A 26,985-nucleotide genomic window follows, 5' to 3' on the forward strand; every position below is an offset into this window, starting at 1 on the left:
AGAAATGCATTCTTTGAACTTGCCTATCAGTATGTAATGCAAACCAGCATTATATCTTCAGAAGGTTGTTACTTCTCTTGACTACAGGATTGCTACTGCTTGTCTTGGTGACTCACTATTGAAGAGGATTTAATAAATGAAAATAAAGTCTAGAACAACGGAACATGTGAAAACTAAAACATCCTATAGAGAGAGACACTCCAAAGCGGAGACTCCGTGACTGGGCTCCTCTGCAACACACAATAGGGCTCTTACTGCATAAATGGAAAATAAGTTTGAAGTCAGTCACCTTAAAACCACGTTAGTATAAATACTATATTTATTAAATATCTTTACAGTTCATTTAAATGTATTTACAGAACTATTCCTGCATACTTCAGACATCCAATTCACATAATTGCCTCTTAGGAAAGTATAGGTAAAATGATAGTCTAACACAAAAGCATCCTCATTAGATACAGACTCAGATTTGTTTCATTATCTCAGCTATCTTTGTCAGAAACTACTACACACAGTCAACTTCTACACATTCATAGTCTGGTTTTCCACTGAGAAGTTACCTATTATCAAGAGATATGAATTCCAATTACAAAATACTTATATCATTTTTGCTACACCTTCACACACCCCTTCATATAGTTTTGTTATTATCCAGTCTGGTCCCAAATTCTAGATGGTTTTCCCATTCCTTTTTTATAAATGCAAAGGTAGCAACTCTTAAGAGAAACTGGATGCTGCAGCTCTCCCAAAGATAGCTATTAATGGGACAAGGAACCAGGGACATTTCAAACCCTCCACAAGAGAATTATCCTAGGCCTCTCTCACCTGCAGACACCCAGCTCCTGCAACTGCTGTTTCATTACTTGGTGTGATAGGTTACTGGTATACCAAGGTGTTCCATCTTTTCAGATTACTGTTCCCCACCAAGCAGCTGTTGATACAGGGCAAACCCTCTCCAGATGGTGAAAGTTTGTTCATCTTTCACGTTTCCAACTCAAATGAATACACCTGAAACATCTTTCCTGTGTCTGTCTCTCTCATGATAAAATTACAATAACCTAATTTCTAGGAAGGATTACTGCTCCATGCATCATTTTAAGGTTGCTTTAAGTACATGGGTCTTGTCATTTCCTTTTCTGTAAATATTTATTGTGCGCAGACAGCTTAAATTCATAGGAAGAAATTAGGTTCTGATATGTTTAGAGTGCACATCTTAAAAACAGAAAACACAAAATTCTCAAGCATGTGATAAAAATATTAACTCTTTATAATACAGTATTGCTTTAACAGATGGAAAAAGCTATAAACTTTGCTGGTCTTTGGTGTGTCCAGTGAGGGATAAATTTACAAATTGTAAATTAAAATCCAAATTTGTTCTTTATAAAAAAAAATCATGATCTAGGATGCAAATGACTTTATATATACTGTTTGACTAAAAACTGCATTAACACAAAAACAAGATTTCGAATCAGACTCATTAGGTGAGACAGTTCAGCCACTGACAGGACAGCTGAATGTCTATGACCTAGGATTCCAGACCCTGGATCAGTAGAGGCAGAGCACAGTGACAACTGAGTTCAGGGCGGGCAAAAAGCACCTTTGCCACTCACTTATCTGATCCACATACATACCCTAATTTTTAGTTATAGAAAATAGTGAACAGGGAGGGCTGAGCAGGATTATAAAGTGAGGAAACAGTCCAGCTCCACAGGGGCATAATATCAGAGTAAATTCAAGAATAGGGAAAGATAGTAATTGATCAAGTCTGCTCTAACAAGGAATTGAGACAGTAAATACTGGAGAATTTATTGTAGAGAACGTCCAGATTTGAGAGACATTCCTCAAACACTAGAAATTAAGCCCTATACTGCAGCAGGAATACATTCCTTCCAACAAAATGTACCTAGATACAGCTTGAAGGGACTGCAAAGAGTTTATGCAAAGTTGTCTGCCACTCACTGTTAGTCTTTTATATTTTATAAATTTATAAAATATAAAAGACTAACACTAAGATTTTCTTCATTCGTATAATCCTTCCCATACCCCCACCAAACTACTACTATTTTGGCCAAGTTAGGGTAGTTAAGGCATTTTGACAAGTAGTTAAAGGTGATTTAAAATATATTTAACATTAGGCCAATTTATGAATAGCAGATAAATTACTGAACAGCTTTGAAATTAATCACTCTCATAAATGAAATGCCTGTTACAAGCATGATGCATTAAAATATAGTAAAATGACATGTACATGGTACATGTCAAGTGATTTTAAATAAAATAAAAGCTTGACATACAATTATGCAAATATACAGTACAACTCCACCAAAAAAAAAAAATTTCTTTAAACAATTTGAGATTTCCTCAAACTTAACAGTTTTAATACAATGAACCAGGTAGTAAAAATCTCCTTTCAGATAAGGAGAGATTCCTTACTGACCAAGTTTAACTGCACTCATCTAAACATCGTTACCTGACTTTTATATAAAACATGGCTTTAATTTATTTCTAAGTACTTTTCTACCAGCAAAAAAAGTTACTGAAAAACTGACCAAAAATATATATGATCTTTATAGCTATCAGCTTTTATGCACCTCAGAAAGAGAGCTTGCAGAAATTGGGCAAACAATTGCGAGCTACTAAAATTCATAAGGAAATGCTATATTGCAGAGTGGCTATTAAATAATTGTAAACATCATGAAGGTTCATTCTGAAAACCCTAAATATCAGTTACTGAAATGTAAATTTTGCTAGTTATTAGTTAACTATTTTCCATTTGCATACTTACTGCTGCTGCCACAGCATAAGCAGAGGTGCACATTTGAGTCAGCATGACCATCAAATTAATTTGGTACAGATTCTATTTTATACAAAGCAAGAATGGCGGTATTAACACAAATTATGCCTAGTTAACAGTAAAGTTTTCTGCAAACAAAAGCAAGGAAGTTCAGAGCTGAGGATTATCTGTTTTTAACGCAACCCATCATTCTTAGATAGTGCAGCATACATGGCATGTCACCACACGCTGATCAGACAGATTAAGGATATGCTACGCCTCAATTTTGAATATTCTGGCTTTTGTGAATTTGAGTTACAACTTAAAATAGTAATAAACCTTTTTTAAACAAAAAGTTCCCCACTGCAAAAAAAAATATCCAGAGATACCAGGCTCCATTATGGACGAATTATTTGCAAAAAAACTTTCATTTTAAGATCACGAATAAGCACCTGAAATCACAAAACACTTGTGCATCCATACAGCGCAAACTAATGTTTTTTTTCCCAACTTTTGTATTAGAAAAAGGCTAAGGCTGACACCATGTATGCCAAGAGCAAAATGTTTACAGCAGCTATAAACCCCTTGAAAATTGGAGTTTATATATAAACAAACCCTCACCTATCACTGTAACAAGACTATGTTTATGAACGTATGCTTTGTAACATCTCCTTTGTTGGATAATGGCTGATTCTAGCAGAATAGTAATACGCCCTCTTGTGGAGGTTTATCAGTCTGATTTATTAAATCTAGTTTTGAATTGTAACCAATCATTTGAAACTAGTCACATTTTAGAAGTAGTAACCATATGGATCTGGGTTTCCCCACCTTGTGAATGATTACTAAGTTTTGAGAGACAAGCTTCATGCCTTAAGTTTCTTCATTTCTTGCTGGCAGAAGAAGACCAGTGTACTACAATAGTGGTTTTTAAAGGATCTCAATTGTGTCATAAGAGGCAACAGGCTTGAGTAACTGGCCATTGAGATCAGCTGCAAAGAAAGAAAGCGATCCTGCCAGCAGGAAACAGTACACACGAAGCTAGAAACTCCAGGATAATGAAAAACAGACATTGACATTTTAGGCAAATCAGTCTGTATATTCAGCTACTATAGAAAGAAGGACGGTGATGTCATCTGGCTTTCCCCCTGTAATTTAAGAAAAATCAGATGTTTTAATCTGAAGAGCAGATCAGGAAACTACATAATGAAAAAAGGCATATATGGTTTCGTTTCTTGAAACAATTCTACAAGGAGGTTTTTTTTTGTTTTTTTTTAAATAAAGAAACTGCTCTAGATTCAAAATTAGTAATATGTTCACACACATGCATCTGAAAGCCTCTAACTCCTCTACTTCTTTTTCCAAAGTAACTGATGGCATCAGAGATACCTATAAGAAAAGCACTTTCCTATATACTATTTTAAGCATTAGTGAGAACCTTCAGCATTGTTTTTAACAGGGAAGTGGAAAGCCTATTTTCAAATGATCTTTCAAAAGATTTTTCTTACCCCCTCCAAATCTGGACATGTACTGAATCAGATTTTAACATATCACTGAACTCAGACCTAGTAAGTCACTCAAAAATAAGGAATGTATTTAGATACCTCCCCTGATTTAAAGAAGATGGTTATTCACATTTGAAAAGCAGCTGGGTGGGTTTAATAGCCTTTGAAAAACTTTTATAATTTTGTAGTGCATGTATTTGCAGTAACAGAATGACTTGTATTATACAAAATGCAGATGTATACACACCCCAATATTCCCTCTAATTTTTTACAGGCTGCGTGCACAAAAAAATTTCTTCTGTGCAAACTGTTGTGCTTCTGTGCAAATTTTTGTGCACGTGGTGTTTTGCCGTGTGAGCAGGGTTTAGGATCTGTGTGCGTGCGCACACCTTAAAGGGAACAGTGACACACCCACATGATATATTGCAAGGATCTCAGAGGGCTACTGTCCCATTTTGCTAATGCAAGATACTACCAAACTCTTCAACTGCAAAACCCATTAAAAAGGATTGTGGGTTGTGGTGCTGTAAGAATGCTGTGTAAGGTTCTGGTGAAGTTACTCTGTGAAGTGGTATTTTGTTACACAAACTCCCATTAAGCCTGTGGATACAGAGGACCAGCAGTCAGTCATAAGGGAAGCAGCGAATGAGTGTGCTCTGCACAGCTAGCAATAGATTCTCTGGCTGGCAGGAGTTAAGAAGATCAGCGATTCACACCCACAAGGCAGATGGAAACGATGAGAGAGGCACACAGGCTAACAGCCTCCCAGCAATAGGAGGGGGTTTCAGTGGGCCTTGCCCTCTACATTAGGAAGACTTTTTCCTTTCTTTAAAGTGAACTATTAAATGGAACCCTCAGGACTCTGCCAGGGGTACTAGAGACCTCTCCAAAGAATGGGAGACAAGGATCACAGAGGGCAAAGGGACTGAACAATGTGAGATGAATGGGGAGCATTCTGCAAACAAACTACTAAAATAAAAACAAGAGTTATTATATGCGCTCTGGTAATGCCTATAGAAGAGTTTACAATCTAATCAGATCAGACAGAGGACGGGAGGGAAAATAAAGAGGGGAGACATGCTATGCCCAAGGCCACACAGCAGGTCAGTGGTACAGCCAAATATAGAACACAGGTCTGACAATTTCCAGTCCAGTGTCCTATGCATGGGATCACACTGCCTCCCAAAATTATGACGGGCATCCTTCTTTCCCAGAACATACCTAAGATCACTTACTATTCAGGAACTCTGGCATGCGTCCAAGAAAGGAATTTCATGTGACACCATTAGACTTATGTTACCCAATAGTAGGAAATCTTACCTCTCACATTCAATCCATTGTCACATGCAAACTGTGCAAAAGGTGACATGTAAGTGGGGTCATATGCCAGTTCGTGAGCTTGCTCAGCAATGCTTCTTGCTGTCTGTTGTATACTCTCATAATTAGAATGCTAAATTGATGGAAGAACAAGTTATTCTTACAAAAGCAACCCACCACAGGTAATTTTATTCAGGCACATTTCACATTATTGGAATATTGATTAATTAACATGATGTGAATATAAACAGCTGTTACAAGTTAGATAGTAGGTATTGCCTATTTCAAGGGAATCCCAATTATATCTTGAATTAAAATCAGTGTACTTTAAGAACGTTTGTGTAGGAAATTAAGTCTCAGCCTCTATCTGCCACTATAATCATTTGTGCATGAGTTTTATGAAACCACTTATCTTAGGAAGGGAGAAAGTAGCAGTCTACACCTCCCTGTATTTTAAGTGTCAAAGGGGAATCTTTGTTGAGAAACTAGGCTTTCCCCTTTGCTTATTTTGACTACTCAGAGCATCCCCTCATTCATCCAGCTCCTTTCCGGTGTATAGCCCGACACCTAATCTTTGCAAAGGGAATGCTAAACCAAAAGCGTTCACTCAAAAAATACTGCCTCCAGAAAATGCAGAGTGCTCAATCACAGCACCAAAGCACCATCCTAGACCAAGGAATGGAAAAATAAAGCTAGTTTTAGTAATAAGGGTAAGTGTGGAACAAAGGCTTTATATTACCATGCAGCATAAAAAAAGGCTTAAAAATATACATTTTGCCAACTGCTTTAAATGCCCTACACTGGGTGATGGATCAAATCAGAATGAAAATTTATAAAACCTACCTTTTTGTGGGATACAAGAAGTTTGGATACCCAGCACAGACAGCTTGCACCTAACAATGTAAGTTTACCACCCACAAAAAAAAAACTTCACTTTTTAAAGGAGGAAGCCAATAAGCTTTCCCCTATAACTATCTAGGTTAGTTTTTTCAAATTCAGTGATAAAATCCAATGAGAATACAAGCTTTCTGTATAATGCATTTCCTCCAAGAGTTCCAATCATCTTTACATTTTCAGTGCCTGCTGCTTTACTCAGGAAAGGATTCCTTTCCATGTTGAGCAAGACAGGTGACAAACAGCTATTTTCACGTGTAATCATTTTTATCATCTCTGTAATTTATACATGCTTTTACGAGCATATCTGAATTTCCCTAACAGTTTGGGGAGTGAACAGGCTTTGACGATTCTTGGCTCAACTTTCATAACTCAGGTTTCAGAGTAGCAGCCGTGTTAGTCTGTATTCGCAAAAAGAAAAAGGAGTACTTGTGGCACCTTAGAGACTAACCAATTTATTTGAGCATAAGCTTTCGTGAGCTATAGCTATAGCTCACAGCTCACGAAAGCTTATGCTCAAATAAATTGGTTAGTCTCTAAGGTGCCACAAGTACTCCTTTTTCTTTTCATAACTCAGATTTCTATTTGCGGTCTTTCCCAAATGTGCCAATAGGTGGAGCTCATGTTTCCCCTGCAAAACTAGAGCCATGTATACCCATTGTAACCATTCTAGACTAAGGGCTTGTCTACATTATCCGCTGGATCGACCACCAAGCGCTCTCCCGTCGACTCCGGTACTCCATCAGGGCAAGAGGCACAGGTGGAGTCGATGGGAGAGTGCCAGCCATCAACTTACCCTAGTGAAGACACCGCGGTAAGCAGATCTAAGTACGTCGACTTCAGCTGAAGTTGCGTAACTTAGATCGATCCCCCTCCCCAGTGTAGACCAGGCCTAAGAACATGTTGTTTTAAAAGTGTTAGCAGATAATGGTCAACCCTAGGCTCCCCTCCAACACATATTTCAAGGTGTTGAACCCTGCCTACTACACCTTTAAAAAAACAAAAACAAAACGTAATACCTAACCTAGCCATAGCTTTAGACTGAAATGGGGCCTTTCAGATTTGAATGCTGTTTGGAAAAAAGGATGAAAGATGAGAGATTTCTTGTGGAAAATAATGAGAATTTCTCCCATTACCCACAAAAGAGCAAAATTTCAAGCAAGCATTTAGACAATTCCTAGAGCATCTCCAACTCACTTTGTCTACAAGGCAGTCACTTACTTTCTGTCTACCAACAACTTTCAGTAATTTATCTCAGGGATAAGATCCTATCAGCAGACAAGCCTCTTTTGAAACCACAATATGAAAGGCCACTGAAAAGTTAACATGCAGGATTACAGTATCAAAATAGCTTCCTCAAGGATGTTATACAGGTTTATACTAAAAGAAAAGGAGTACTTGTGGCACCTTAGAGACTAACCAATTTATTTGAGCATAAGCTTTCGTGAGCTACAGCTCACTTCATCGGATGTTTTTCCACAGTATGCATCCAATGAAGTGAGCTGTAGCTCACGAAAGCTTATGCTCAAATAAATTGGTTAGTCTCTAAGGTGCCACAAGTACTCCTTTTCTTTTTGCGAATACAGACTAACACGGCTGTTACTCTGAAACCAGGTTTATACTAGTTCTTATACTCCATTTTCAGCTTTTACAGCTGAATTGTATTGTATTTTCAAGTCCAATAATCCTGTCACCCCAGATAAAGTTGTTTAATGCAATGGTGTTCTGATTCATTAGTTACGTAAAAAAGCTGCTCTTGGAACATTTAAGAGGAAGTATCAATTTTTGCCCATTATTCATATTCTAGATGAATTTCAATACTATAACTCAACTGCACACACTTCATTTTCAGTTACCTTCAGCTTTTTCAGTTCCTGAAGAATCATATAGTCAGGCATGTTGTCAAAAAGTCCATCTGTTGCTGTCAGAATAATATCTCCTAGCTGAACATCAAAAGTAGTACTGTCAGCAGCATCCGGGCTGTGAAGAGAATACCACCATGTCAAAGAAATGGACATTAGCGTATGCTAATGGTACCAAATCCTGTTCAATTACAGCATCAATAGGTTTTGCAATTCACTGGTGTTACAAAATCTGTTTTCTGGAAAAATACAGCAGTGTAGTTTGTCATGAAAGCCAGTATAACAGAAGTATGATCACAAATAGAGGGCATCTGAAACACTACACCAGAGAATTGCACTTAAAATGCCTGATTTGGACCATTCTTCAGTCTAATATATTTTGCAAGTATATCTCCATTGTAACCATTAGGTGATACTGTAGTTCAAGGTTTCCTTCTCACTCCCACTTAAATATGCAGAACGAGGCTGTAACCGAAAAGCTAATTTAGGATTGAAATGGCTAGCCTGCTTACTGGATACACCTATTATCATGAACGATCCCAAAGTATTTCAGACTATTTAGGTACATCACCACCAACAGTGGGCAGTACCCAGATGGTCCACTGGTGCATAATACACAGGAGGAGAAAGTATTTATTTTGGAATAGACAAGATCTTTCCGGGAGATTTTTGGATTTAAAAAAATGCATAGCACACCATAGAAGGATGCAGGGTTGTGATTTGAACTTGTAGTTTCAGAAAGGCTAGCATTTCAAACTAGAGTTTTAGGTCACTTGACTCTCCCCTGGATAGAACCAGTTTAACATTAAGTTTAGTCAACAGAAGAAAAATACTGATATTTACTCTGACTTTTAATTGTCTTTGCAATTAATGTCAAGAGTCCAAGAGACCAGGTGACTTGATATAACCACGAGTCAGAGTGGAAGTGTGGGCATCTTGAAAGCTGATTCATCTCACACTTTCCTTATTCCATAATGACTCAGTCTTTGTTTTTCTAATTTCCAAGAATGTCATTCTTGATAACTACCTTTGTGCTACTTATGTCTTTTCATATAATGGACTCTACTTTTGACGATACTTAGATTTCACTCAACTATTAGAATGATTTACAGTTATTGTGCAATAAAGGGGACTTTTAAAGTGCATGGATTTCAAACTCCTATGACACCTCTCCTCCCTTCACTCTTTGTATACTTTCCTATAATTAAAGCCATACACAAAGAACGATCACTAGCTGGAACTATTTCCAAACATCCTCAAAAGAATTTTTTTGGTATTAAAAATTATGAAGCCCAAACCTTGCCCAATTTGGAGTCTACAACCTCAGAACAAGAACTTCAGATTCATACTGCATTCCCTGGACACAGCTCTATCACTTTCTATATTCAGGGTATATTAAAAAAAGAGAGAGAGAGAGCACTTTAATGAGTCTATAATCTTTGATTTAAGAAATGTAACTTGTACAGTGTTTAAATAAAATATTTACCAAATCAGTCAAGAAAAACCATTTCCTTTACTCTGTTACAAAAATAGCCCAAGAACAGACACATTAGACAAGAAGGTATGTCTTGCCTTTTGTGTTTTAGGTTTCACTAGTGAAGTTTCATTAGTTTAGAAAAATGATTAGCCAGCACTGAAATACAGATTGCTTTGAAATCATGCCCTCTGCTAGTCCTCTGCTTTGAAATGACTAGTTTCTATTGGACCGGGTGCACTTCTGTAACATTCCCATCTCTGAGCTCAGTGTTCTGCCAAAACGGAGTTTCGCTCATTTTGATTGAACACAATGTGCTGCTGGAAACTTAACTGTACTGAAATGCAAGCTGCAGTCACATGCTTCCCTGCCCTGTTCCTCAAGTATTCACTACCTCACTGCCTGGCTATGTAAATTAGTGTATTCCCAATCAGTCCCAAATGATGCATGGGGGTTGGGAAGGAAAACCTGCAACAACCTGAACACACTATATTTGACTTAAGTCAAATGGGGGAGGGAGGGAGAGGGAGAGTGTTATACATTAGGCCAGCTTTGCTAGCTAGTTGTGCACTGTGTGTTATACCTCTATGTCAGGCTTTATTTGCACTGAAGATATGTCACAGCCAGATGCCTGGCAGTTACTTTTCCATGCTTCAGTATTCTTCCAGATAATGGCATAATATGTACTTTACTTTATGGAACTTATGTAATGCTCATATTTTAGTTAAAAAAAAGCCTTACTACAGCATAAAATATTTTATGCCATCTTCCCTGACCTTAGATGGGCTAAAAAAAACTTCAGTTTTACTTGGTTCAGAATATTTTTTTAAAAAAAAAGAAAAAAGAAAACATCAAATATTGAATCATAGGAGGCCATTATTAACTTGCATTTGAGGCTCTTACAAATACTGCCAAATAAAGAGGCAGCAGCCAAAAGCTATTTGCTATTGCAATAATGTTAGGAGTTCAACTTAAATTGCAGAAGCAATGGATTTTTATCATGGTTACTACAACCTGAATTTGCCTGTCGTGTCCAGATATTGCAGCAAATGACAGGTGAAGTCATTTCTAGGAACTAGACAAAGTAGACACATTTATGGTGTACAATGTACAGAAACAGGTATATTTATATTTTCATCAGAACAGTTCCATAATACACAAGTCCCTTTGAGGATATCAGAAATGCTTTATATTCAGTGCGCACCTAACTTTAGGGAAAGTAATCACTTGCATGTAAGCAGATCATTGCTACCCTGAGCAGAGATTAGACCACAGCAACAGCCTATAAAATTTGATTAATTTAAGCCTGAGAAATGCTTACACTACCTTGAAGACAAGCAAGTGGGGAAGGAGATTCACCCTTCAAATGGGAGCATTATTAAAAGGCCTATGTGCAAAGTTTCAGTACAAAGACCAGAACCGTGAAACCTTGGGAGAAAATCTCAAGTTCTTGATCCATGTTTCTGATTAATTCCCCACCTCACCTATCACTTAAGACGACTCCCTCTGCTTCTGGTGGAGCTATTGACAGCTGGAATGGAGTGTTGAAGTAATGTTGCTGCTCATCAGACCGATGTACTACTTCTCCTCCTCTGACTACCAAAAATCCAGAATCTCCTAAATTTGCTGTATGTAAACGATGACTTGTTCTGTCCAAAACTACTATGCAAGCTGTACTGCTTCCTAGGAAAAAAAATAATAGTAATTTGATCAACGGGAGATAAACTAGAAGTAGCAGCATATACATTATAGGCTCTATCTGTTCAACAGATTTTCTTCTTAGGCCAGCTGTTCACTTATTGTTGACAAAAAAAATCAGAAGTAAATATCCGTTAATACAAAACAAAGTGAATATGTATTGGAGTAGGAACAAACAACAAACCACATCGAGATTTCTGCAATCATTTCCAACCCCAGCTACAGATTTATTTGTAAAACATTTACTTAATTTTGCTTTGATTTGTCTCCTTACATTGTGCTGCTACATTCCAATACATATTTCCTATTATACAATATTTAGGTGTTGCTATGTCAGCAGTCTCCTATAGGAGGCTTGTTTTACAGAAAGTACACTAAATAATGAAACTATGGTTAGAGTGAAGCTATTAGTAACAGGATTCTGTAGCGCTTACACTATGCTAGGTGTCGTCCACATGCTTTCATTCACAACTACAAACGTCGTGTATAGAGTAAATAGTTTAATGGAAGTGGTCAGTAGATATTGTTCCATTATTGGTGGCAGAGCAATGAACACGCTCCTTTTTTCTTTTAAGACAAAGATCTTGGTAAGACTGGCTCCCAAGGAGGTCTAGATTTTAAGAGGAACGTATGGTATCTTAATATAATTCAGTCAGAAATAAGTGCATTGCTTTAAAGCTCAAGAAATTAGCTTCAATATTTAAATAAGTGCCACAAGGCACTGTTAGCTGCTTAGACACTTTATAACTGGCTGATCAACATCCTGACAACTGGGAAAGTTTCTGTAACATTTACAACAGCATATGCCAAGTTTTTAAACTAGGACTATCAGAAGTTCATTCAAACATTATCACTTATTTTGTAACTGATCGTTTTGCAATTGTCTTTGGTATTTATCTCTTGGGGGGGGGAGGGTCTTAAAGAAAACTATCATCTTGTTTTTGGTACACTAACTTCCTACTAAATTTCCTTTTGTAATTACCATTCTAGATGCATTAAAATGTAGACTAAGGAGGGGAGGAATTGAAACATCCCTGATAATTTCAGAAATATTGCACTCATGCTGAGGGCATTGTAGAGTTTTCCTTCATTCCAATGTAGAATCTGGGACTGGCTGCTGATGGCAACAGTAGATAAATCACAGCAAATATTATATTGGAAAAGGGCCAACACTGTCCAGGTCCTTCAGAGAGAACGAAATACACTGACTTCCATAGAGAGGGTGGCAATTCTAACTAGAAAAAGAAAAACAAGTCTTTCCTAAAGAGTGTGAATTGAAGTACAACTGAATCTAAAGAGTTCTCTCACACTATTAGAACCCATCTTCAGTAGACGTTCCGATACCATATATTAGAGAAAAATCTGAATTTTCCACTAGCAGACGTTTCAAAGCACAGCTGCATTTCTGATAGACCATGGTGTTTACAATGAGCTAGATTCAGACCTTTTATTTAGCACACTGGCCTTTAACTCTTCTACCTTTGACAGAGGTCTTTGTTGCAATTGAAGAGCAATGAAGTCTTAACTCTTATTTGTATTGTCATTAAAACTCTTAAAAGACAACAAGATCAGCTTTCAAGTCCAAAAAGTCACTTTACACTTACAAAAAGTAAACTGTTAGACTCCAGAATTAAGAAACTAATGGAGTCCAAAACAGAATGGACAAAATAGCACTGCAACACAAATATTGTGCCTGGAGTAACTTCAGTTTTCCTCCCTCCCCCTCATTATTTCATGTCCAAGTATTTGCAGGATTCTGCACTGAGGAAACAAGCACCAGGCCACAAGCACAAGCAAGGAAAGATAGTTCATACTTCAGTGTTCTTAAGCAGAGGAACTACTGCAAGATACGACATAAAAAGATGGGCGGGGGGGGGGGGGAGTTAAAGAATAAAAACATTGAGAATAACTCCCACCACAAGTGAATCTTTACAGTGCTTTGAAGGGAAGAAAGAGCAGGAAGAGACTAAGGTTCATTACTTTCATATTCTAACTTAAACAGGTACTGTAACTAGAAATCCATGTGTGGAATGCAGATCTTGTGACAACATATGCTGCTCTTGTGATTTTGAAAGGTCAAGCAGCACGAAGTTGCCTCCCTCTATAAAAGGGCTGCTAGAACTCATTACCAGGGGTCCACCTTGTCGATCACTTCTTTACTTTGACTGTTTTGTACAAATAGCACCAGTATAGTTAAACACTTAAACCCACTGAAGGAACTACTAAACAGTGCTATTCTAAAGTGACACAAGGTCATTTCTGGGGTTTGTACCCATTCTTTACAGATATAATAAAAAGTGAACATCTGTTCCTGAGCTCAGCAAACTTTAGCTAAATATAGTTCACACAGAGCTCTTTTGGCAAAGAAGTTTAAGGTCAGGTGAGAAGCATGTGAGTCAGGCAGGGTAACTTGCTCTTAGTCTGAAAGCTTGTAAGTGTCCCCTTAGTGTTCAGTTTTCAAGGTTGCCTATTCAGAGCCAAATTCTGCATTCATGTCCACTCATAATTCCCACTGCTTTCCAAGGGAGTTACATGCACATATCCAAAGGCATACTTGGTGCACAACATTTAACAAACCATTATTAGTAGCATATTTCTTTAACTGTGCTTCATATCTCTTCCCACAAAGAAAGGGACGTACAATAGAATATCAGTGACTGTGCAGCACAAGCCATTTAGAGTACAGTCCCTTTAAACGACATTCAGTGAAGTCTAAAACCCACAGTGCACAGAAAGCTCAAAAGTAGCAGTAAGGCAAGGAGACCCAGTAACCAGAGTACCCTGTTACTATCTTCAGAAAAATATGGGTTCAGGTGGAGTTTAGTCACAAAACTACAAACTCCCAAACGGTTTCAAATTAAGAATGATTTTGTTGAATATATAGCTAGTAGCTGATTGTAGTAGGAACTTATTTTGTATCCATTCTGCAAGATGCTCAGAAGACCTACTGGGTTACAGACCTGCAATTTCATTTCAGGTTTCCCTTTTTAAATTAAAAAGCTGGCCCTGGTTTGTCGTGCTGGTGTACAAAGTTTAAACATTAAAACAATTTTGAATCTACAAAACCTGTTTCTAGAGGACATGCACCATATGAACAATATTTGTAGAATATTTGCTGCTCTTACCAAGCAAAGGTACTTTGTTCTGCAGCAGCTCACAATAACTTGTGGTAAGAATTCCAACAGGATTGCTTGGTACGAACCGTCCTTCTTTTACTAAACGTTCGCATGTTCGCATTAGAGTCCCTGAGAACTGAGAAGGGTCAACCCCATAGTCTCTCCAGCCACCTACACCATCTGCTACCCCTAAAAAGAAAAGAAGGAAAAAAATAACTTACTGTTAATAAAACAAGTTTCAAACCATTTGATATTCATTTCAGCATGGGAGAGAGAGGGGGTCCAATAGCTAAAACAGACACCACAGTTTGCTAACCATATTTCTGTATTAAACATTTTTTCCCAAATAGTTATTTACAATTTTACTATGACATGAGAACAGCACAGAGATATTCTAACAGAACATAGTTAGACACCTGGAAGGGAATTTTTGGTTTTAATTAAACTACACACTATGGAAAGTGCACATATTTAAGTAAACTTCCAATGTTAGCTGTGGGGTAAAGGTCCAGACACATCTGACAGCTAGTAAAACTGATTAAAAGTCTAAAGCTAAAAAAACTACTTAGAATGATGATCTATGAAGAGACTGACTTTTCGATAAGATAGATTTCTTGGATGGTTAAGTAGCTTTTCAGGGATACAAATTACACTTTCATTAGCCCACACAAAGAGAGGGATGGAAGTGTTGGAGGAAAAAGCGTAAAGAAGATTTTAAATAGAACAGAAATGAAGATAATGCAGAGAAACTCCCTCCCCATCCAACATCTCTAGATAGGTGTTCTTTTACCGCTCATTCATGGTGTGGTGGTCCCTTTCCTGTGAGTGGCAATTTTTGCAGAAAGTAAACTTCCATTTAAAAAAAAAGTGTTTGAAGAAAGGCTTCCAAATGTGAACTATTAAAATCAATAAAAAATTTTGTTCTACATCAGCAGAAAGAGCACTCCAGAGCCTCCGTTGTAATGCTTACACCTTCAACCAAGCAAGAGAGTTAAAACTCACTAGGGCTCACTGTAGCTACTCAGAACAGCGTTGAATCTAACGTGAATTAAGTCAGTTTCACTTGGCTAAAGCTTTCCCAAGCTTTGAGCTGCAGCAGTGGCAAGTGCTAAAGCTAAGCACAGTGGAGCAGGAGGCTGGCGATTGGTGAATTAGCAGAGTCCCTCACTACTAGCAGCAGTCTGGAGTCTCTGGGATGGGAAGGTGAGGAGAGAGAATGTTCCTTTTCTCTCTCATTAGTAGAGATAGGAAGTAGGGGGAGGAAAATTCAAGGCACCTATTAGCCAGAGGCTACAAGAGATGAACCTCTGAACTGGGTCCAATGTGTACTCTATTAAAGACCCCACCATCCTAACTTTTTCCAAAATCTGCAGGGCTGTGCATTCCCCGACAGTGCCACACTTCTTCCCTTTTCTGTATTATCTTCGACTGGTAGGTTTAGTCTTTTGGCCATTAGGTGCACGGTAAATTTACAATTTCTACGGCATAAGGGGTGCATGGATGGTGGCAGTGGGGGAGATACTGACCAAAAGTAGGGTAGGGAGGGGTTGTTTCTTTATTTTGCAAGGGGAGTGAGAGAAAAATCTAAGGGAGCAGATAAGGCATTCATGGTAAGGAAACCAGGGGATATAAGGGGTGAGGGAGAGAAGGAAAAAAGTGAAGCACAGAAGGGACAGGTAGAACAAGGGAGACTTTTTTTTAAATGCAATAACTAAAACGTGGATTGACAATGTTACAACCAACACAACACAACTGATTTACTCCTTCAAGTTACTATCCAAGGCTACCAGCCACCCTGTAAGTGCTGAGAAAAATATTTCAAGAGTTGTTTTAAGTGTGTGGTTCATTAGTGACAGGGCAGTAAAAGTTTAAGATAAATTACAATCAAAAAGGAAGTTTAAATTCTATAACTACTGCAAAAGAAAGTTGAGCTGCAATAGTATATAAGATATGACTGGCTCACCTGACCACATAGTAATTTTAAAGCTTTTAAATTGTAGTGGCGTGGTGGGTTGTTAACAGCTAATGCTAAAGTGCTGTCTGTTTGGCTAAAATATTTTTACAGTCTTTCACAGTCTGTTCTTAATGTTAACACTACTGCATTCAAATATTGTCTACAGGACATATTAAGATAGATTGCAGATACCCAATAAGAAAAATAATCCTATTTGAAAATGTTTCCATTATTTAATTTGGTGAAGGATCTGTCTGATCTTCAACATACAAGTCATAATTGAAAGGAATATTCTGTATTGTATGGTACTTTGTGAAAAAAAAAAATGAAGCTAATCATAATAGAGCATGATGAGTCACTCTTTCAGAGCATGCTTAAGTAAAGGATTTATTTTGGAAAAAGGATAGAACTAACCTCTAGTTGAGTGAAAATTTAAACAGTAAAATGCAATTTGTTTATCTAAAAATGCTCTTCACATAGGATCCCATTTGAAATCAAAGTGGAAGATTTAGAGTTGACCTTGACATGAACTACATAATCCAACAGCAGGTTAGAGCCAGCGTCTGTATGGCCTGATAATACAAGCTTCCCAAACTGGACCACCTGTGTGCCTCAACTTTTCCCTACAAGGACTATTAGGAATGAGGATAACTCACTCTCCTCCCACCCCAAAATCTCATTTAGTTGTTTGCCTCTCTCTTCTAAAACGGCTAGCAAGGGGACCAAATGTAGCAGTGTTTTTATGGGCAGTGGACATCTGTGTTCTCTGGAAAGTGGACAGATCATCAGCTCATGTAATGCAAGTCAAAGAGCCAAACATTTGCAATGCACAATACCAACCTGAGCTGTTTCTGACCTGCACTAAAAGGTTCTTAATTCCCAGTCCCGAACCATCCAGTCCTGCAGACCAGCTGGTTTTTTAAATTAAAAAAGTTACATGTAACTTGTCAGGGTAAAGTATGTTATTTTACATAAAAGGAATGTGACATATCAGCTTCAGATTAAAGAGTTAATTTATTTTATCTCTTTTCTTTAAAGGCCAATGAGGCTCAAGTTAAGCAAAGAAATTTTGAATATTTTTCAATACATTGAACAACAGACTGAAAACTGACACTCCAAGATCAGTAAAAAGGGAGAATTTAAGACAACTTCAGATGCTACCACTATACTCCTACAAGTAAGCTTTGTCTGTATAATAGCACATCACCTCAGATTTCATTCAAATAAAATTCAAAACTAAACTACTGGTACTTGTTATGTTGCTGCTGAGGAATCAGCATGTGCTGTACTGATTTATACTATCCATCCTTTCACCTTGGACACAGAACATCAATATAAAAAGATAATTAAACCAACAGCTGTCTTGAGTTAACAGCATTGTTAACTTCAGTTTACTTACTACTTCCATCATATTTCATAACATGCAATGTCCTCAAACCCTGAACACCCATAACACACAAAAAGAACAGGAGTACTTGGGGCACCACGCCACAAGTACTCCTGTTCTTTTTGCAGATACAGACTAATACGGCTGCTACTCTGAAACCTGTCAAATAACACAGTAATTGCTTAAGTTTAAAATGTTGCTTAAGTGACAGAAGAATTACTAAATTTAAGTTGTATGAAATCTTTGACTTTGTCAGGATATTCAGTAAGAGTCAGAACACCTACACAAGCACATTTCCTTGGACATATGTATTACTCTATGTTCAAAAGCATTAGTCAGGGTTAAGTCAGGGCTTCTGTATAAGAGATCATAAATCATGGAAAAAGGGAATAATGTCAGCAGGTAAAGCAGCTGAATACATTTTAAAGAAAAACATGTGAAAGGCAAGATTCCCTGGATTACAGCTTCTCCTACAGCATTCATAAATGGGAGTTATCCTGCTAAAAGCTAGACAAGCACTCCCCAGAGTTACTGCCAAATTATAGACTATGTGCCTGTCAGTTACTGTGAAGCTGGCTTCATCCAACCTCTTGATGACCCAGTACATCAAGGACCCTCAGAAGTCTCAGAGCAAAGCACGAAGCAAGTAAGGCTGCAGTGCCAAACCCAAGTGAATCAAAGTGTGGCTAATATCACTTGAAGTTATTAAATTTTCAGCATACTGCATACCTTGAACTTCAGTGGAAGTAGTTATAAATTAACTGGAGGGGAAAACAACAAACATGCAAAGCTAACAACGGATGGGTTAGTTGTGCACATTCCTCCCCTGCACACACTCAGCCAACATATGTAAGATGCTTTAAAAACCATTGTGAGCCCAAATCCCCCTTGATGACAACAGCAACTTATCAAGCCCGACAAACTCACCTCACCCAACATTTTGCTGTCATAGTATTTATCTATAAAGAATCTTGTGAGATCTCAAATAAAAACCAGGATTGTGCTGGTCATTAATATTACAAAAATGTACAGATTTTAAAAAGTATGTCTATATACACTGAAAATGTGTCCTTATAGTTTATATCAATGTGTTACTCCCTAGAAGTGAAGAACTGGTTTTGCCAGACAAAGGAATGTATATTCACATTTGTCTAGGTTCCTATGTAGATTAAACTTTGTAAGTCAAACACAATGGCAGCTACATTTGCACTTCAAGTCAACCCAAGGATACAAAGACAACTTGGAGCCAGCACACTGGAGAACAAACAACAGGGAGCCATCCTGAGTCTGAGGTCAAAACAATGAGTTTGGGGAAATAAGAAGCAAAAACACCATTCTGGTATCCATTTACTGAGAAAACTGCTTGTAGGGCATAGAGATATTCATGAAAACTTGAATCCTGGTTTTGACTGAAAACCAGCAGCTTTGTCGAAGTCTGAATCCTTGGGAGAAAATCTATTTTATATAATAGGAAATGTAACCATTAATAAGCATAGATCTACAATTGCATTTTATGTTTTGTTTTATATGTGTAACCAATTGTTGTTTCTACTCATTCTCTCTGTGCTGTGATGTGATGTAAAGGACCTGATCCACAGCTGTGTTAGTCAAACTGTGGGTACACTATCTCTTTGGGGAAAGCTTAGTTGGTAATTATTGTGAGTGTCCAGGCACAAGAGCTGGATACTGCAGGGAGCCCTCCCAAGACTCAAGGGTTCATGTGTACCTAGCACTTGACTGTAAAGAGAGGGTGAGGAGTGGGGAGACCTGGAAGTCAGTACATGTGGGGCCAAAGGCTACTGGTTTCAGGGAGTTTAACCACATCAGGCATAGACAACACTGCTTCATGCTAAGGGCAAGTAGTGGCAAGATGCCTCACAAACTGGAGCACCCCTGGGGAGCGTCACAAGCATATCAGGGGAGCTGGGGTGAATTTATATCCCAATTAAGTCAGTTTTCCGCCCAAGGCCAGATCTAGTTCTCAAACTCCGTAGCAACATTTTTAGTAACTTCAACAGCAGAAAGGGGATCAGTGTAATAGCCAAGTAGGAGGCCATTTTTGGGGGGTGGGACAGGAAAGAGTGGGACTTTCTAAATGCTTAACACAAACTTATCATTTGCGGACTGCTTATCAACAGATTTAAGAGTTACAAGAACACATTGAAGTCTTGTCTACACTAGGAAGTTTTGCAAGAGTTTCCCAGCATAGCTAACACGAGTTCAGCATCACAGTGTTGTGCAATATTGGGAGTTCTTGTGCACCTGGACTGCCAGCTGCTGCTGACATTTTAAGCATTGTCATCTATCCCTGCACAGAACAGATCTAATTGACCCGGTATTTAAAACGCTGTCACCTGTCTACACTAAGGCTCCCAATATTGCTAACAAGTGCAGATGAACTAGTGTAAACAGTGGGATATTTGTGCAAAGTTTTGCCAGCATAGACAAGGCTTGATCTTTGGCTACTGTGTTCAGTTTTGCTTCTCGTTTCCTTGCACAGAATTGACAGAACAGTATTCTTCCTTCAGGCAGCCACACTCATGCCTTGGGTATGCAAGCAAAGTTACATATTGTTCACAAGTGTCAACAGTGGGTGTGGCTGAACATGCATCTAACTGTAAGCACAGGCCAACAAATCATGTTCAACACCATTACAGAAACTGTGGTTAAGAAAAAGACCAAATAAAAGCTTTTTTTGCTGAAGAGGAATGAATCATGTTTCCAAAGGGCTACATTCAAGCAGTATTTAAGAGTTCTGCTGACATATCCATTATCCATCAGACAAAAATGTCTGCTAGAAGCCATATTCCCTGACATACCTACAAAGAAACTGTATTTTATTGACAAGACAATATTTGTTTAGCTCATTCATATATTAAGTAAAAAAGTGTTACACCTAAAAGTTGTAGGCCCATGAATTAATTTATTAAAAAACAAAAACCACCACACAACCACTAACCTCCCTGGATTACACTCAGTGTACGGAACTAGGCACACCATTGGTGTGAGCCAGCAAAAGTTTCTCTGAATAATGTCTTCAGAAACAAAATAATCCTTTTAACATTGCCTTCTATGCCCTTCAGGCATCAGATACAGAACACACTCCCGTTTTCACGGGCTAAAACAGCTTTGACATTATCTTGATAATTTTTGCAGATCATCCATAGTTTGCTTTCTCTTGGGCCTTTTTCCTGCCCAGAAAAAGGACTTACACTAAGTGGGGGGTTTTTTAACCTACTTACAGTACGTATGTTACAGTGTAAAAAAGAAAATGGAGAGGGGGACTACCTTGTAACTAGACAGACTGCTGCCACATTCAGTTTCAAGTACAGTACTATTCACTGAAGTTCTAACCAATTACACTACATTCTCCCAAGACCTAGATTTTAAGCAGAGGAAATAGTTGCCAAAATTTGAATTTTACAGTGGACAGTAATGCCCTGCTCTGGGCCAGCATGAAATTGGCAGCCATGAAATTGGCAATGATCACATGAAATCCATTGCATGCTGCTGCTATCCACAGAAATACTCATGAAGGTACCAGAAACAGAGGTCAGGGATAGTAATAGAAATTGGCTTCTTTTCTCCAAGAAAATCCCAAAGAAGAAAACAGTGAAGAGGAGTCTCTAAATTGGTGAGTTTGTTCTCCCTTCCAGTCAGGGTCAAGGAGTATGGCTGCGAGGTTAACAGATACCTATCAGTTCTTGAAAAGAAAAGGAGTACTTGTGGCACCTTGGAGACTAACCAATTTATTTGAGCATAAGCTTTCGTGAGCTACAGCTCACTTCATCGGATGCATCCGATGAAGTGAGCTGTAGCTCACGAAAGCTTATGCTCAAATAAATTGGTTAGTCTCCAAGGTGCCACAAGTACTCCTTTTCTTTTTGCGAATACAGACTAACACGGCTGTTACTCTGAAACCTATCAGTTCTTGGCTAACAGGAAAGATAAAGCCTCAAGAACACCCTTTACCACCTGCTGCAAGATGAGTGTGACATGACTTTTCATCAGGGGTTTGTCCTGGATCTTGATATGAAAGATTGATATATACTTAGTATTCTGATTTCTAGGTAACTAGTAATTTTTTCAAGCTTTGAACTACACAGCACACATGAAACAGAGTCACCAGCATTTCTGTATTTGAACAGTTCTATGCTAAAACAAACAAAACTATCTGAACTTTTAGCTATTAAAAACAGGAAAAAAGCGTGTAGCCTCTTTGATGTTAGTCAACTCTTTTTTGACCCAAGAAAGAATAAATCCCAAGTACCGATGCACATTTTCCACTGAATGGGAGTGGTTCCACACCCACATTCAGCCCACTCAGGCTTGCTCTTCATAAACTTAAAGTTTATTTAAAACTACTCTGCCAAAGTATCTGGCAGATTTTTGTCACTGAGTGACTAATAGGAAAAATCAAATCTAAATGGAAAAAATATTTTAAGTTTATTCTTCAACTACAAACAGTCCAAATATATTTACATAGGCCTTGCCTACACTACAGACCTTAGAGCTGCACAGCTGCGCTGCTCTAAGGTCTCCTGTGTAGCCACTCTATGCCAACAGGCAAGAGCGCTCCCAGTGGCATAATTAAACCACCCCCAACAAGCACTGGTGCTTCTGTCAGTGGAACTTATGTCAGTCAGGGGTGTGTTTTTTAATCCCAAACCCCTGACCGACAAATGTTTTACCAACAAAATAGCTAGTATTCCACTCTACTATAATACTAAATGTACAAGGCTCTTCATTAAACAAATTAAATGAGAAACTAGCCCTAAAGAGTTTCAAAACAGGAGACCAAATTAAAAAAAAAAAAAGCAACACTTCAAATGCAAGAGGGTCTGGAGAAACAAAGAGTTTACAGAAGAGAATTTTAAGGAAAGAAAAGATGCCAAGTGGACAAGAGGTGGGAGGCCAAGACAAAAAAGGAGTCAGGGTTGGGAGGAGCACAGATGGAAGAGAGAAGGTCAATATGAAGTTACATAGGGCACAGAAAGCAGGGGTGAAGAGCTTCAGCTTCTTACACTAAAAAAACGGAAGGGATATCTGAGGATGGAGTGATGTCAGAAGAACAAGGGAATTTCAGCATCAATACTGAGAACAGATAGAGGGGTGGGGAAGAAGGGAGGCCAGAGATGGTGATTACAGTAGCTAAAATAAGACAAAAATCCATATCTATCCATGAAGCAATGGCTGAAGCAGTAAAGGCCTTTTTTATTTCAGTTTTCACTAAAAAAAGTGAACAGGATCAGACAACTGACATAGTGAACACCAGCATAAATGGCATTGGATCTGAGGCTAAAATAGGAAAACAACAAGTTAAGAATTCCTTGGACAGGTTATACATCTTCAAGTCAGCAGGCCTGATAATACATCCTAGAATACTTATGGAACTAGCTGAAGAGATTTCTAAGCCATTAGCAATTACCTCAGAGAACTCATTGAAGACAGGAGATACACCAGAGGGCTGAAAAAGGACAAATATTGTGCCTCTCTATAAAAAGGGAAATAAGGACAACCCAGCGAATTGTATATCGGTCAGCTTAAGTTCAGTACCCAGAAAGATAATGAAACACACAACAATCAAATCTGTAAGCACTTTGAAGCAAATAAGTTAATAAGTGACAGTCAACATGGATTTGTCAAGAACAAATCCCGTCAAACCAACCTACCATCCCTCTTTGACAGGGTAACAATCCTTGTGGATGGGGCAAAGCAGTAGATATGATATATCTCAATTTTAAAACTTTTGATACTGTCTCACATGACCGTCTCAAACTAGAAAAATACAGCTTAGATGAACCTGCTATAAGGTGGAGCACAACTAGCTGGAGAGGAGTTATCAATGGTTCATAGTCAAGCTGGAAGGGCATATCAAGTGGGGTCCTGCAGAGATCTGTCCTGGGTCTGGTCTATTCAATATCTTCATATATGATTTAGATACTAGCATAGAGAGTACACGTATCAAGTTTGCAGATGATATGAAACTGGAAGGGACTGCAAGTGCTTTGAAAGACAGAATTGGAATTCACAATGATCTTGACAAACTGGAGAAATGGTCTGAATAGGATGAAATTCAATACAGACAAATGGAAAGTACTACACTTTGTACAAAAGTACAATCGATTACACAAATACAAAATGGGAAATGACTACCTAGGAAGTACCACCACAGGAAAGGATCTGAAGATTATAGTGGATCACAAACTAAATATGAGTTAATGTAATACTGCTGCAAAAAAATAAATAAATAAATAAAAAAGTGAACAAGATTCTGGGATGTATTAGCAGGAGTGTTGTAAACAAGACCCGAGAAGCAATTCTTCCATTCTACTCAGTATTGATAAGGCCTCAACTGGAGTATTGTGTCTAATTCTGGGTATTACACTTCAGGAAAGATGTGGACAAACTGGAGAAAGTCCAGAGGACAGCAACAAAAATTATTAAAGGTCTAGAAAACATGAGCTACAAGGAAAGATTGAAAAAAATTGGGTTTGTTTAGTCTGAAGAAGAGAAGATCAAGAGGGGACCTGGTAACAGTCTTCAAGCACATAAAATATTGTTATAAAAAGAAGGGTGATAAATTGTTCTCCTTAACCACTGAGGACAGGACAAGTAGTAATGGGCTTAAAACAAAACTCCCTAACTGTAAAGCTCTAGAACAAATTGTCTAGGGAGGTCATGAAATCTCTGTCATTGGAGCTTTTAAGATCAGGTTAGACAAACACCTGCCAGGGATGGTCTAGATAATATTTAGTTATGCCTCAGTGCATATGATCTATCAAGGTCCCTTCCAGTCCTATATTTCCGTGATTTTAAGCAATATAGATTGAGACATAAGGATGAATTTTTATATCTAGAATTATATTGGGTTCTAATGTCTGCAGAACATAAAGTAATTTTGAAGTTATTGGTACATTTTAATGTTAGAAAAGCAATAAAAAGCCAAGATGGCTTCTTCTATAAATTCTATTAGTCTGCCAGTAATTTTCTGTTTCACTTTCCTATTTAATATATTTGGATTTGAATAATAACTCTCCTTCTGTCTGACCCTGCAGCAAAGTTACAATCCTGTGTTTGTCATCATGTTGCCATGAAATTAATGCAATGACAAACTCAGTATTGTAATTCTCTGCTGGGTCCAGCAGGAAGGCAAGATGGGCTGGGAAAAGAGTAGCACACAAATATGATAGGACTACCAAATATGCTACAAAAAAAAAAAAAATGGAGTGAGTAGATTCACTGTAAGTGGAAAGTGCCTCCTTCCTTTCACCTTCCCTCTCTCTCCCATGCACAGAGTCCACCTATCTGGAAAAAAAGTGCCCCAGGTACTTCATTTCTGAGGAGACTAATCACTGAACATTCAGTCATCCATCAGCACTGGACATGTACTGAACTTTTAAAAACAGACAACACGGGTCACAGCTACAGCAGTCTGACAGCTACTTTTAATGGGGTGAGGGGGAAAAACTCAGACCCAGTGGAAAAGATGCAGAGTACTGAACACACGGATCAGGTTCCCATGTCTCCTGGAGAGCCACAGCATCATCCACAGCTCCCTTAAAGGTGAACAGCAACATTGTTTCCTACCACCAAGTTATATATTTTTCTGAAATAATGTCTCAGTCATATTCAAGTAATCAAGTTACCACTGAAGCTCCACATTCTGAAGTACTACCAATGTCACAAAGTCATGACATATTCCAACACCGGCCCACTATTACGGTCTAATCAAAAAAGGCTGGAACTCCACTGAGATCTTTTTAGTACTATAAAGTTATGGTGCAAAGCTGGTTCAATTGCTGAGAAACTCAACCCCTGAACTTTGATTATAATTAAATAAAATTCAACCTCAACGATGTCTGAGAAAGGTCACGCGCCTCCACAATATTACTATTTACACAAACAACAATTATCCAAACTTATTCACTGCTCGTGATGACACTTGAATCAGAATAGTCCTGTGTATAGATCAAAACCGTACTGTGTAACCAAGGTAAACCGGGTGCTGAAAGTGAAATCTGACATTTGAAACCAGTCTCAATGTCACTTTGCCTTTCAACTGACAAGGGCATCCTGTGCGTTGAAAATAGGAAGGGTCTGTTTCAATGACATTTTCTGTTCAAGTTATTAACACTGTTCAGTTTTAACCACTTCAGCAAAGAGAGCGGCATGAACAGTTGCCTTTCTGCTTTTCACATACATTAGGCCTTGCAATTACAGGTACGATACCAAAGGCTGGGCCTAACCACCCAGCAGTCAGCCCACCACTTCTCCAAGGCCTTGTCTGGGATAGGAAGGGCAATCCGGGACTACCAGCCCCTCCATGGCTTGGCAAAGGCCTTTCCTTTGGACACTCATGGGGGGCCGTGCTTTGGTGTCTGCGGTGCAGGCGGCCCCCACACGGGCTGTGCCAAAGGCGGCCCATTGCAGGCAGTGGGGAGGGAGGCCGGGCGCAGCCTGGGCACTTACCGAGCACATCGGCGGACCGGTGCCGGGCCACGAAGCAGGCGTCATCCCCGTAGCACATGCCTTTCTTGAGGATGCCCTTGCGGAAGTCCTTGCCGAAGCCGCAGCTGGCGGTCACCAGGCTGTAATCGCGGGAGTCGGTCTGCGAGAGCCCGCCCAGGACCGCCCGGGCCACCAGCCTGCCATAGGACAGCACCGAGAACATGGCGCGGGCCGCCCGGCAGCCGGCACGAGAGGAACCGCGGGCCGAGGCCACCTCAGCTGCAGCAGCCCGCCCCGGCTTCCCCCTCGGGCCCTGCCCTCGGCCAAGCCAGGCTTCCCGCTCGACGCTGGCGTCCTGACCCCCCCCGCCGCCCCCTGCGCTCCTCGGAGCCGGGTCCCCCTGCGGGGCACCCCGGAGCCTCTGCCGCCCCCCTCAGCCCCGGCTTTCCCTGGGATCCCCTCAGCGCCTGCCTCACAGCCGGCTCCCGCCCCGGCTCCGCCGCGCCCCGGCCGGCTCTCCCCGCCGGCTCGCTCCGCCTCAGAGGCCTCTAGCCGCC

The 26,985-nt window shown here is 39.1% G+C and overlaps 1 protein-coding gene across 1 annotated transcript; it reads right to left on the reverse strand.

Moving 5' to 3' along the window:
• Positions 1-309: 309 nt before the first annotated feature.
• Positions 310-26,743, reverse strand: PPTC7 (protein phosphatase targeting COQ7). Its single transcript, XM_074972738.1, has 6 exons — positions 26,450-26,743; positions 14,646-14,825; positions 11,307-11,505; positions 8,343-8,466; positions 5,596-5,725; positions 310-3,918 (listed from the first exon to the last, which is right to left on the reverse strand). Exons 1-6 carry the CDS (start codon positions 26,649-26,651, stop codon positions 3,860-3,862), a joined length of 894 nt encoding a protein of 297 aa, XP_074828839.1. The 5' UTR covers positions 26,652-26,743; the 3' UTR covers positions 310-3,859.
• Positions 26,744-26,985: the final 242 nt, after the last annotated feature.

Source organism: Natator depressus, chromosome 15 (genome assembly GCF_965152275.1).
Source record: "Natator depressus isolate rNatDep1 chromosome 15, rNatDep2.hap1, whole genome shotgun sequence".
Classification (NCBI taxonomy): Eukaryota; Metazoa; Chordata; order Testudines; family Cheloniidae; genus Natator; species Natator depressus.